A 13,011-nucleotide genomic window follows, 5' to 3' on the forward strand; every position below is an offset into this window, starting at 1 on the left:
CATCGATACATTTTTCAGAAAGACTAAATTAGAAGCTCGTAGAACCTTCATGCGTAAAGTGGTCGGATCTCCTTTTCTTCAAAGAGCTCCGAGAACAAAGATTCCCTCCGCGAGCCGAGGCATCCTGATCTCCGCGGGGGTCATAAGTTTTGATGTCGCAGGAAATTTCTGGTCCTCCAAAGTTGTGTGTTTGTGTGTCATAGTGGAAAACGATTTTATCCACACATCCTTTGTTGTGCAAAGTGCAAAGGTTAAAACTGCTGGTTATTGTTTGGACAAATCCTCTAAACTTAAAGAGGCCCTGTCGGCCAGCACGTGCGCAGACGCTAACATATCTGAAATAAAAAGTACAAAACTTAAGATTTTTTTTATTTTTTTATTTATCTGTAAAAGTTGTAACTGATTATGTTTTGGTTTATTTTGTATGACGAAAAGCCTGCTTTGTGTATGGACTCGATGAGATCAACGGAAATATAACACACAAAAAAAAAAATCATTACAAACATGAACTCAACCTAAAAAGCTCCCAGTCGATGCCTTTTTTTTTTTTTTTTTTTTTTTTTTTTTTTTTTTTTTCGCTCTTCAAAGCCCAATAATCTCCGCTCCGTCGCAGCACGGATGTTGATATTACCTTTATGGGATATATAACTCCATCATGTTGGACAAATCTGTGTGTGATGTCTCCATAGGGGAGGAAACTGTCGACGCCCGCTCGCCTAATTTCGCTTTTCTCTCTCTAATGAACGCGGGGGGCCCATGGGACCGGCTCTGGCCCCGGGGCGGTAAGCTGACACTGGCGCGCTGTGTGTGGTATCCAGGGCCGGGCTTGATGGAAAAAGCCTGCTTCCACTCATGTCAAAGTCATTTACTCAGAGCAAAAGCCCCCCTTCCACTCCCCCCCCCCCCCAACCCTCCCGCGCTTTACACACACGCACGGTAAAAGACCCACCACCTCTCCATCTCTCACACTCCTCGGCCCGGCCCGGCTCGGCCCGGCACCGCGACAGTTTGTTTTTGTTATCCTCTGGTCCCGTTTGGGAGGAAATTATGATCGAAATAATACAAATAATACAAGATGGTGCGTTTTTTTTTTCTTTTTATTGCTTAACGTTGATGTGTTTTTGGGGTTTTCTCTGCCGCGGATGTCATGTGAATGCTTTGTGTGGGTGGGAGGTGAGGGGGGGGGGGCGGGGAAATCATGATATCAACTGCGAGCTTGGACCCTTTCGTGCATGTTGTGGTGGTTTTATTTGCGTCAGGAGAATTGATGTCCTGTGGCTCATCGGACTGAAATCACAGCTTCGTATTTGGAGGAGCAGAAGGAGGGGGGGGGGGGGGGGGGGGGGGGCGTTTTTTAAGTTGTGCGGCTGGCGTGTGGCGCTGTTGATTGGGATGTCTGGGGGAGGTTTGATAGATGGCTTAATTGCGTGTCGTCTGAACTTGGAGGGAGGGAGGGAGGGAAGGAGGGGAAGAAAAGAAGACGAGGAGAGGAGAGGACGAAGGGCTTCGACGCTGGAGAGGACGGTGAGTGGACTTGGGGCCAGATTTGGCAAGAGGGTGGGAGGGGGAGGTGGCTCTACTCGTCACTGATTTCAGGGAGATTTGCAGGCGCAGAGTGCGGATGGGGGGCGGGGGGGGAAGTGGGGGGTATTTATGAAATGATAGGTGGTCGGCCTTTGTTTGGCTGGACTGCTGCGATGCAATAAGTCGACAGGTTTTTCATGTTTCCTCCACTTGAGGGATTATTAAAGCGGTCGATGGCCACCCGGCGCGTCACACAGCGCCACTTAGCGCCGCTTTGACACCCAGTGGAGCCCCTTGTGTCGAGCTCCAGCCCTGGACACTCAGTCTCCAGTGGATAACCAGCTCCCCCCCCCTCCACACACACACACACACACACACACACACACACACACACACACACACACACACTCTCCCTTCCTCTTCCTCTCCCTGTCAGAGCGTACTCCCCGTGCGTTCTTTGCATGCGTCAAAGGAGCACCGTGCGTAACGGGAGAGTCGTGCGTAACTGGAGACAGCTTTCACTCCATTTTGCACCGGGATTCTGGGGACCACTGGTGGTGTAACGCTCACTTTCACGGACACTGATCGCAGGAAGGCGACATATTTCTCTCCCGAAACACCTCACGGCTCCTCTTTTTTTCCCTCCCTCTCTCCTCTCTACGCCAGTTGTACGTCAGAGCTGACATGACGACCGAGACCCCTCAGCAGCAGCTGGACCCTCCGCCTCCTCTGAGATCCAGCCCGTCGTCCGGCGTCCTGCATCCCGCCATGCTGAGCCCACAAGCCGCCACGGAAAGTTCGTCCGCCGCCGTCAAAGGAAAGAAGACGAGCTCCGGTTTGAGGCGACCGGAAAAGCCCCCGTACTCCTACATCGCTCTCATCGTGATGGCCATCCAGAGCTCGCCCACCAAACGGCTGACACTCAGTGAGATCTACCAGTTCCTCCAGGCTCGCTTCCCATTCTTCAGGGGTTCATATCAGGGCTGGAAGAACTCGGTCCGGCATAATCTGTCGCTGAACGAGTGCTTCATCAAGCTGCCCAAAGGGCTGGGCCGGCCGGGGAAAGGCCACTACTGGACCATCGATCCGGGAAGTGAGTTCATGTTCGAGGAGGGCTCGTTTCGTCGCAGACCCAGAGGCTTCAGGAGAAAATGTCAGGCTCTGAAGCCCATGTACCGGATGATGAATGGCATAGGCTTCGGCTCCTCCATCCTCCCGCAGAGCTTTGACTTCCAGGCTCCATCCAGCCTCGCCTGCCACAGTAACGGCTATAACTTGGACATGATGAGCAACTCAATGGCCGGGGGGTACGACGGGCTGAGCGGCGGCCACCACGTACCTCACATGTCGCCGAGCCCCGGCTCCACGTACATGGCGAGCTGCCCCGTGCCTTCTAACGGGGAGTACGGGCCGGACAGCAGCAGCAGTCCCGTACCGTCGTCTCCGGCCGTGGCCAGCGCGCTGGACGGCCACTCCCCGTACGCCAGTACGTCCGCACACTGGGCGTCCTCCGGCGGGTCCCCCTACATCAAACAGCAGCCTCTGGCCTCCAGCAGCCCAGCATCCTCCGGTTTACACTCCGGCATGTCGCCTTACTCCCTGGAGCAAAGTTATCTCCACCAGAACGGCAGGGACAGCCACTCCACCGACATATCAGGTACCCCCAAACTGTATGATGATCAGGTTATTACATTAAATTGATAGAAACATAATAATCATTCATCTGAACTTTATCTGCAGGACAAGTTTGCCTAAAGTGTAACATTACTGTTTCTATCTGCAGCAGAGGCCTGTGAGAATATTTGAAAAGGTTTAAGGAGTGAAAATTGAATTATAAAATTATATTTGACATAAATAGGCTCTTGTCTGTCGTAAATAGAATCATGGAGTTTATTGGAAAGGAAATTTAGAATGGGAGTTTGTATATTTGTGCAAAACGAGCATCAAAATAGATTTATAATTTTGTGTTACTCATGAAAAATATAGTTATACAATTACTTCACAACCATTTAATATTTTTTTTAGGGAATAAATAAGTTGCATATAATGTCTATTGAATAATAATTCCCACCTAAAGACCATACTTTGCTAAACTCAGTAAAATAATGGCGGTTTAAAAAAAATAAATACAATTCTGGAAAAAAAAAAAAAAAGTGTATTTTTAATGCCTCGTTTATGTTTCCACGGTTTGCCACATCTGTAACACACGTCACGGTGGATATGTTGTCTAATTAATAGATAGATAAAAACAGCTCTTTTACGCTTCTAATTCGCCTCCCCAGTTCACCCTCATTTACTTTTAACAGAACACAGCGAGGCTTTACTAAAGTCTGGGGATTTCACCGAGGCGAGCAAACCACGCTGGAGCCCTGAAAGGGTCCCAGAGGTTAACCAAACAAAGACTGCGCAGGTCGGACCACACCGGCGGTGGGTTTCAACCACGGCGTATATCCACAAGAGACGGGAAGGCCTAGTTAAACTTTACGCAGCGTCCTAATTGAGGAGAAATGTGTTGGACTGTACACAACCGGGTCGGCAAGAGTGCTGTCAGTCAGGGGGGCTCGTGTGTTGTCTGTGAAAACGGGCACAGGGCAGCGAGCTGTGGCCCGGAGGATAAAGCCTGCTGTCTTCCCCTGAAAAACACGCTCACATCTGGAGTCCTTATGACCTTGACGAAGCCGCAGCCTCCCTCATTTATTTTTCTGTTTCTGGAAATAGACGCTCACACACAGACACGAACGACGGTCCCTGGATCTGATCTAAATATTCCAGCAGGTTTGGGATCCTTAAAGGGGAAATGGCACAAATGGATAATTGGTACAAATCTGTCAAAATAAAAGCATTAAATTAACAGCTGAAAAGGAAGGAGGGATACTTATTGAAATCAAATTAAGAGGAGAGTCACTGCGCCTGTGTTAAAACAAAGATTTTAATGAAGAATTCAGTAATTTATGCTTTTATATGAAGAAATAATCCATTTCTATAACTAAATTCAACTTTACATGAGACAACGAAGCTTAGATAAACTTAATTTATTTTATAAATAAAAATGATTTCACTAAAAAACTAAAAAGGTCCAGGGCGACGTTCGTGGCACTTTAAAGAGATTTCTTTATATTTTGTGTTCACTTTAATCAAAATTTAAAGTCAGAACCGAGATGACGTCACATTTCTTACGGTTTATGGAACAACTTTAGGTATTTTTAAAAATTTTATTTTGATGATATATGACATGCAAAACATCCATTTCCGGAAAAAACATCAACGTCCCTCAGAGTTTTTGCGCAGAATATTTCGGTGCCAAATTTGAAATGTCTTTACGCACGTATACATTAACTTTCTGGTGTCTTCCTGTCCACAGTGGGGATCCCACGCTATCAGAGCCACTCCTCGGTGTGCGACAGGAAAGATTTTGTGTTGAACTTTAACGGCATCTCCTCCTTCCACCCCTCGGCTGGCGGATCCTACTATCACCACCACCACCACCACCATCCCCAGAGCGTCTGTCAGGACATCAAACCCTGCGTGATGTGAGCTCTGCTTGTCACGAGACGGTCACAGTTAAAAACTGCAGCTCCGTCACATCTGAACAAACACGAGGACCTTTTTTTTTTTTTTTTTTTTTTTTTTTTTAAAGATTGTCGTTTTTTAAATTTTTGTTTTTTTTGGGAGGATTCATACTAGGATGTAACGTGGTGTCCCGCTTTCACATGTTTGCCTCCTACATGCTTCTTATTCTTCTTCTTTTTTTTGGTTGGACTTGAGAAAACTATGCATTGAAGGAACTGAATGAAGAAACCCCCGAGGCCTTTAGAAAAAAAACCACTCTGCCTTTTCTGCGAACCCTGACGAGCTTTCTTCTTCAAAAGAAGTCTCAGAAATACGAATTGTAAAGTGTTTGCTCTTGTAACACGTGCAAACAAATTGTACTCCATGTAACTATTTTATTAGAGGAACTACACACATGATGCTTTCGGCTTTTCAAGAACTGCAACAACCCTTTGCACTTATTATATATAACCCTTTGCAAACCTTTTTTGTTTTGTTTTGTTTTTTGTTTTTTTGACTTGTAAAAGGTTTCAATAAAGCTGATATATATTTTAGGCTACATTCCTTTAGACTTCTGTTTTTACCACAAACATTCACATCAGTTTTCCGCATTAAAATAAGATGACAATCAGTTTTCATATAACACAAACAGATTATTGAATGTTGATATTATTTGTGGCCTTTTACACAATGCTACTTCATACTTGTACTGCAGTTAATACGGACGTTAAACTTGTCTCATTTGCAACAGTAAAATGTTTAAAGCATTAATTAATTGTAAATGATAATGCATAACATTTATAATAAACACTAAGAGGATAGATGCTGCTGCATAAAAACTACTTTTGATAATTTGACTGTATGCTCCTGTGAAAACATAAATTAAGGCTTGAATGCAGGACTTTTTAATTGTTTATGTCCCCACGTTGCTACTTTTACTGCAACGATTGAATAGTTTTTTTTCCAGCACTAATCATCAGGTTTTGATTCAGAATGAATCTCTAAAAATCATTCACATTTTTGCAAACATTCAGTAACATACAGGAACGGCGCAAGCACCTGATTATACTCTCAAAATACTTGTTTTCAAACGTATTTGTCAGATTAAAAAAAACCAGATGCTTTAATTGTAACGGTCTGCCTCGATTTTAAAAGCATTTCTAACTGAGAGGATCATTTTCATTTTTCAGGCTGGTTTAAGTCTGAATTTTGTATAATTTTAATACTCTCAGTTTGATGATGCAGTTGTGATACAACGGTGGTGTTGCAAGTATTAAAATCCTTCACTAAAGTAAGCGTAGCAATGCAATTATATAAACATACTCCTTTCTCAGTCAGTTGGAACATTTTTAATCCTACACAAGTAAAGGAATATTAACGTCAAAAATTTACTTTAAAAATATGATGTACAACTCCTCACTATTCAGCAAAATGCTAGTTTTCATATTATGTTGCTGGATTATCATAAAATTATTACCATGCAAACATCATTTATAATGTATGAGATTGATGTGAACTTAATTTACAATTAAGTTCAATAGGTAGTTTAATGGAAAACAAGGATTCATATTTCAAATGATCATTTGTGTTGGATGTTTTAGGGTTAGTAGCAACTTCTGTAAATATATATAAATAAATATAAAAGTACACTATGATACAGTACAGTAAGAAGGATGATTTGTGCCACTGAAAAGTTGTAGAATTGAAGTGTAAAGTTGGATAAGATAGAAAAACTAAAGTAAAAATGACATGCAGTGGAGAAGCTGTATTCTACTTCATGAAGGCGTTGATCGGTGATGAAGAGGACGATCACCGCAGTGATTTTTGGCGCACACAAAGCGACACTCAACTTTAAGAGGCACACAGGGCGACCATGAACATTTGTCAATGTTGTAGATTGTCGGTATAAAGTGAGATCATCAAGACATAAAAGTCCTTTTAAAGTTCGAAAAGAGGCGAAAACGATTTTTTTTTTTTTTCCCCAATCCTTTAAAAAAAAAAAAAAAAATCTGTCTTTGAATATTTCTCCATTTTTGCATGTTTCACAGCTGAAAGTCTTTCTTGCATCCTCAGGCAGCTTCTTTCCATGTGGACATGCAGGGCTGCCAACATCTGAAAGATGCCATGTAAACAAACGGACCGACGGGGCCCAGAGTCTATGGAAATGTAACAACGTGGTATTTTTAGAGTGCGGTAAACAGATCGGACTGACACAGAGCTGCCTCGTCACACAAACACAAAGCAGACTCGCTGCGAGCTGCACTTCACTTTGTGTGTGTGTGTGTGTGTGTGTGTGTGTGTGTGTGTGTGTGTGTGTGTGTGTGTGTGTGTGTGTGTGTGTGTGTGTGTGTGTGTATGTGTGTGTGTGTGTGTGTGTGTATGTGTGAGCGTCTACATGGCTTTTTGGTCATGAATCAAACGCAGCATCCCATAATTAGCACACGTATGCAGATAGTTTGGCAGCTGCAGCTCACTAATTCCACCTCTGACATCATCAGCTTCTCAAAATGTTCTGCTGAGTCACCGCTTGTGTCTAAAATACAGCCTCTGAGAAAAATATTTAAGTGCTCACGTGTCACACTTATTCATTTAAACAGCTTTTCTTGTGACGTACAAAAGTCAAATTCAATTTGTAATCATTGAATATGATCAAATTCACACAAAAACAAGGAATATGTCTCGTTTGAACTGTGAATTTATGTTTCAGTTCTTATGTGCTGCTGATGCAGGGAAGCAGAAGTGATCTGCATCATTTCACCATCTTCACAATCTGCTGGCGAGTTAAACCTCAGTGAGGAAAACACAGCCGGCTGAATCATGGTGGTCCTCCTTCTTGTGCTTTGAACATTGTTGGATACAACAAGTGTCATATGGGGATCAGTAACGGAGACAAAAAGGGGAACCAAGCCTCAGCAGTGACATTTCAAACAGAAGAATATCTCTGATTGGACGACAAAGTCCTGTTTGATTTCCGTCTATGATGAAAAGCAACTCAAACTGGCCCTGCAGCTGCTTGCATTTTCCAGAACAGGAGTTTGTGGGGGTCCTGCACTGTTAAATATAGCGGAGTAGACTGCCATCTAGTGGTTACAACGGTAACCCAGAGGTGATTTCTGCAGGTCCACATGATGCTGGAACTCAGATGACCTCATTTACACTCAGTCTGAGAAACAAGAACTAAAAGAAGCAATGAGAAATGTTTTAAATACAAAAAAAAGAAAAGAAAAAGTGACCCAGGTCTCAGCCAATAACAACACAACCCTAAAAACTGCCATCATCAAGCCACTGTTAAAAAAATGCATAATCTATATATGTCATCAAAGAACAATTATCCAAATCAAACTTCCTGATTTTAGTCAAATCATTCATGTCCTCCGGTTGTGATTTTGATTCCATCAAAGTCCTCAAAGACTTCCACTTAAACACAGACAGCAGCACAATCTCAGTCTGAATATTACTGAATCTCAGCGTTGCATTTCACACAATCGACCCCAACATATCAACAGACAGCGACTCCTTTGTGTCTATCCCTAATTTCAAATCTGGGCGGACAACAATTGACCAGTGGAGTTCCCCAGGGCTCCATCCTCGGTCCTCTTCTGTTCAACATCTACCTGCTACCACGAACTCAGATGATGGAAAACAGCAAACACGTTGCCACAATTACTGCAGATGACTCGCAAATTCACACATAAATAGAGGATTATAATCCCGTAAAAGCTCGGAGTTAGTCCATCGAACAAGTCAACGACTGGATGAGACAGAATTTTCTTTCTTTTTTCCGGTATTGGAAACACAAGGTCAACGATTAAAAGTCAGTGCTCATCTTCAATCAGTGAAGTTAAAAGCCATTTTATTAAATTTACACTGCAACTTTTATCTTTGTGTATTTTTCATTATATCATTTTTCTATTTAACTCTTTTTAATTTCCATCTTAATAAGTGTTTTTTTTACATTTTGTCTTTTATGTTTTATTTAAACTACTTCGAATCACAGTAGTATTAAAATGTCTTGTACAGATAAACTTTCCTTTCAAACCCGAGTAAAGCACCGGTTTCATGATCGCAGTGTTGCAATAAAGAAAGCGTGAACTCAAAGCGGATCCTGTGATTTACATTTATGTAGACACATGTACTATTTCCTGAAGTAACGCCACATTTTACCAAATGTGATTATTTGTATTCAGAACTTGGAGAAAAGAAAATGAGCAAATATTTAAAAGAAAAGAAACTAACACCAGCAGAGAAAAAAAAAAAAAAAAAATCAAAGCAGTGCAGAGGAAGTGGTACAAATCAATAGGAAATGAGTAACTAAATATATAGTATTGAAAACATTTTGACACCGAAGGTTTCAAATCAGCCCTCTGAGCCGCATCAGTACCCACAACTTCTGAACCAAATCCAGGAATTCATTTTTAACCAGTCTGTTTGGTCGACCTCATCGTCTGTGAATTTTAGAGCCTGTCAGGTTCAACACATCAGAGCAGACTCTGATCTGCATTTAGACTCAGCTCATAATGTTTTGTACTTATTGTAGGAGTCTCATGTCCATGATTTTATGGAAGAAATGTTTGGTCCATCCATCCAGTCATCCAGCAGCAACTGACTGATCACATTACATTTCCATCTCTTCAACCAAATGGTAGAAACAGGTTTAATATTTTAAATCGGAATATTTGTGATGGATTTGTCCTCCTTGCGTCCACGTGGCAACATGTCTGAGAAAAAGCTCCCGGCTCAAGAGTTTGGAAATGTTCCTTTCAGGTGTTGCTGTTTTCTTTCTTCACTCTGTTGGGACTGAAGAGGTCTTCATCTGAGTCGCTACTCGTCCTCTATTGGAGCCAAAAACACTTCTCACAGACAGGAAATGAGGCTGCTTTTTTTTTTGTTTTTTTCCTCTTCAACATCTGTCTCAGCTTCCTGCATCGGACAGTTTGGACATGGCGCTGCTGTCACCGATTACGCTCCGCACACTCAGACATCTTCTGAAATTCTGCAATTCCTGAAGATGATTGTTCTCGCTGCAGCTGTGCTTTCTGAGGAGACGGAGCTGACCTTCAAGGAAAGTTTCCCAAGCTGGAAACTTTTGGAGCCTCCTGGAGTCTAAAGTTCTCAAATAATGTCGGACATCTGCAGCGAGGCTGACGACCTACCAGAGGAGTCTCGGGATCAGATGGTAGACCAGGTTGACCTCTCTTCTCCAGACATAGAACAATAGACCCCAAGCTGCTCCAGAAGGCAGGCGAGCACCTTGTATGGCAGCTCTGCAGCCGACAGTGTGTGAATGTGTGTGTGGTTGGATGAATGGGAGACCGCTGAGGTGATAAAGCCCTAAATACTACCATATATGTACATATATATATATACGATTTACATTTACTACACTGGCTGCATGTTGACTTAGAAAGGGATAGTTGGAAGAAGTAAGAAAAGATGAAGGGAGGTGTAACTCTTTGGAGGATCCACTAGGGGGCAGAGTTTAGCAGAAAAGTTTTGTTTTTTGTCGAAGTAGCTTGAAATAATTTGACCAATAAACTGTGTTGTAGCTTGTTGTTTTACGAATGTAATACATCTTTGTTCTGTTAGATTATATAAATCAGAATGTGTTTAGTCTTGTAGATGTTTCTTTTATGGGGGAAAAAAAAACTGCAGCCACAGATGAAACCAACCTTTGCGTATGATTGCATACATTCAAATATTTTAAGTTTGTTCATTTTACTTTAGTTATTTACGGACTACAAGTTCACAATAAAAGACTATAAAGACGTTTCTTTTTTTGTTGTTTTAACATCAGTGAATATTGATGTGGTAAACACAATTTACATAATTTCTTCTTCTCTGTGAATCTGGATTTTATTCAAACTAGCATGATAGTAAAGACAGATACGTTTTGTTCTGGTGTGTTATCATGCGAGAACATTTTCCGGGGCAACTAAATGAGAAACAGCTCAATCTTAGGGGAACCCCCCCCCCAACTCCTTATTTGGGAAGCTGTCTGCTCTCAAATGTCCAGTTTGGGGTAAAAAGGTTGAAACACTGCCGCACTGCGCTCTGCGGCCTTGAGAACAGCTTCGCCTTCCTCAAACCAGTCGCAGCCGGAGCACCAAACACAAGATTAATGTGTTGCACATGGATGATTGGCAGATATTTATTTGAAAACCAATTCCAATGAGCTCTTTTGAGTGCATGGCTGCGAGGGTTTCTGGGATATTTTGGAAATTTCGTCTGTGTTTAATTAGACACTTAATATAAACACTGTTGATAACGTTGAAGTGCCTCCAAAGAATTTCATAATCAACCCGGCAGGAGTGATACTTTGTGAGAAAAATAAACCGCAAACTGACGTCAGGTCACCAGAAAAGATACACAATTTTAAAAACATTGTTTTTTTTATCTCATGTTTAGGACTGTACACACAAACATTTGCTCATAAAACTCAGGTTTTTCCTTTTGTTCCTGTCGGAGCTGCTGATGGTGCACGTGCATTAATGTGGCAGCAGGGGGCGGTGCAATACTATTTAATGCTAATGTGTTTCCTCTTACCTCAACTCCAACCAGTGACCTCTCTGTTCCTGAGCCTTGATTTCCAGATCAGACGTTCAGTGATGATATCTGGAAATGAAAAGCAGAAATAAAGAAAGTTTTACATTGTTTCAATGACTGTAGGTATCATGTAGATATTGTAAAATTATTATGAAATACATTTTAAATCATTAAACCCGCCACAGACCGCTTCATTTCATGTCTGATATCAAATGAAATGTTCTTCTGTATAAATACCATATTTTTTTGTTGCAATTCGACATTTTTCATGTGGATCTTGTGCAGAAATGAAAATATTGCATCGTGTTAGTAATTTGTGTTTTACATTAGGTTATCCATAACCTATACATCAGTGTCTGGGTTAAAAAAAAAAACATTTTAAAAAGGCATTATTTCCTTTCAAATGGGAGCAAAAAGGTAACAAAGGACTTCTGAACATATAAAGGAGGAGAAACTTAGATTCAAGTCCTTCAAATAGCATTAAATGGCAGCATATTAACATTTAATAGCCTATATGGTTGAATAAATTATGTAATTGTTTGGAGTTTTATAGGTACTTCTATGTGACTGAGTTTGACAACAGTTACAACAACATCGTTTATATTTGGTTGTGCTCCTAACATACACCTTCACTTTTGCAGATCCCGAGGAAGAGTTATTGACGAAAACATGAATAATACACACTTATATCTGTCAACAAATACACTATAGTGCGTTATAGATATATATTAGGGGACCTGAATTGAAATGTAATTTAATTTAATGGTCAAACGCATCCATTGTGCACTTTTACGCACTGACCACTGGGGGGCAGGAGCGTGTTGTACATGAACACAACAAAGTGAGATTACAGCCTTCAACTTTATCTCAAATGGAAAGAATGTTTAAAAGTTGTCCAATAAAAAAAGAATTAAGCAATTTATCATGATTGTAATATTATTAAATTACAAGGACGTTTAGATAACGTGTAATGTTGTTATTGGTCCAGGATATTGTGTTTTTATTGAACTATCAGTTGTGATAGGTAGAGGGGTTTGTGCTGCACGTTACTCTGCCGACAGACGCAGTTGTTGGCCATCTGATGTGAGCAGCAGGAGTCCCCGGACACATCCAGAGAGCCGGGACCTCACAGGTGACGGCGTTTGTTTCCTCCTCCTCCTCCTCCCCTGGCCCTGCAGACACATGCAAATCACAGAACAAAGAGGCCATATGAAAACCCACCAGTGAGAAATGAACTCCTTTTACAGATTATCATGGGTTTATTCAAGATTACTGGTTCTGTTTTTTCTCCTCCGTTGTAACTTCTGAAAATTCTGAAAATGGGTGCTTCTCTGAAAAACGTGTCAGTTTCCAAGCCAGAGATAAGATAAAGAAGTTGGCATGTATCTGTTTATT

The 13,011-nt window shown here is 41.7% G+C and overlaps 1 protein-coding gene across 1 annotated transcript; it reads left to right on the forward strand.

Annotated features, from left to right (window-relative positions):
- The first annotated feature begins 1,493 nt into the window (after positions 1-1,493).
- On the forward strand, positions 1,494-5,632 carry foxf2b (forkhead box F2b). The gene is made up of 3 exons (XM_069152869.1): positions 1,494-1,524; positions 2,191-3,181; positions 4,886-5,632. Exons 2-3 carry the CDS (start codon positions 2,209-2,211, stop codon positions 5,056-5,058), a joined length of 1,146 nt encoding a protein of 381 aa, XP_069008970.1. The 5' UTR covers positions 1,494-1,524; positions 2,191-2,208; the 3' UTR covers positions 5,059-5,632.
- Positions 5,633-13,011: the final 7,379 nt, after the last annotated feature.

Source organism: Embiotoca jacksoni, unplaced genomic scaffold (assembly GCF_022577435.1).
Source record: "Embiotoca jacksoni isolate LCO1_2020_lvr unplaced genomic scaffold, fEmbJac1.0.p SCAF_19, whole genome shotgun sequence".
NCBI lineage: Eukaryota > Metazoa > Chordata > Actinopteri > Embiotocidae > Embiotoca > Embiotoca jacksoni.

Bases quoted from the DNA above. Each gene is read 5' to 3' on its own strand.
- foxf2b (XM_069152869.1), top strand. From the start codon at position 2,209: ATGACGACCGAGACCCCTCAGCAGCAGCTGGACCCTCCGCCTCCTCTG. The intron at 3,182-4,885 runs GTACCCCCAAAC...TCCTGTCCACAG, and splicing joins CCACTCCACCGACATATCAG to TGGGGATCCCACGCTATCAG.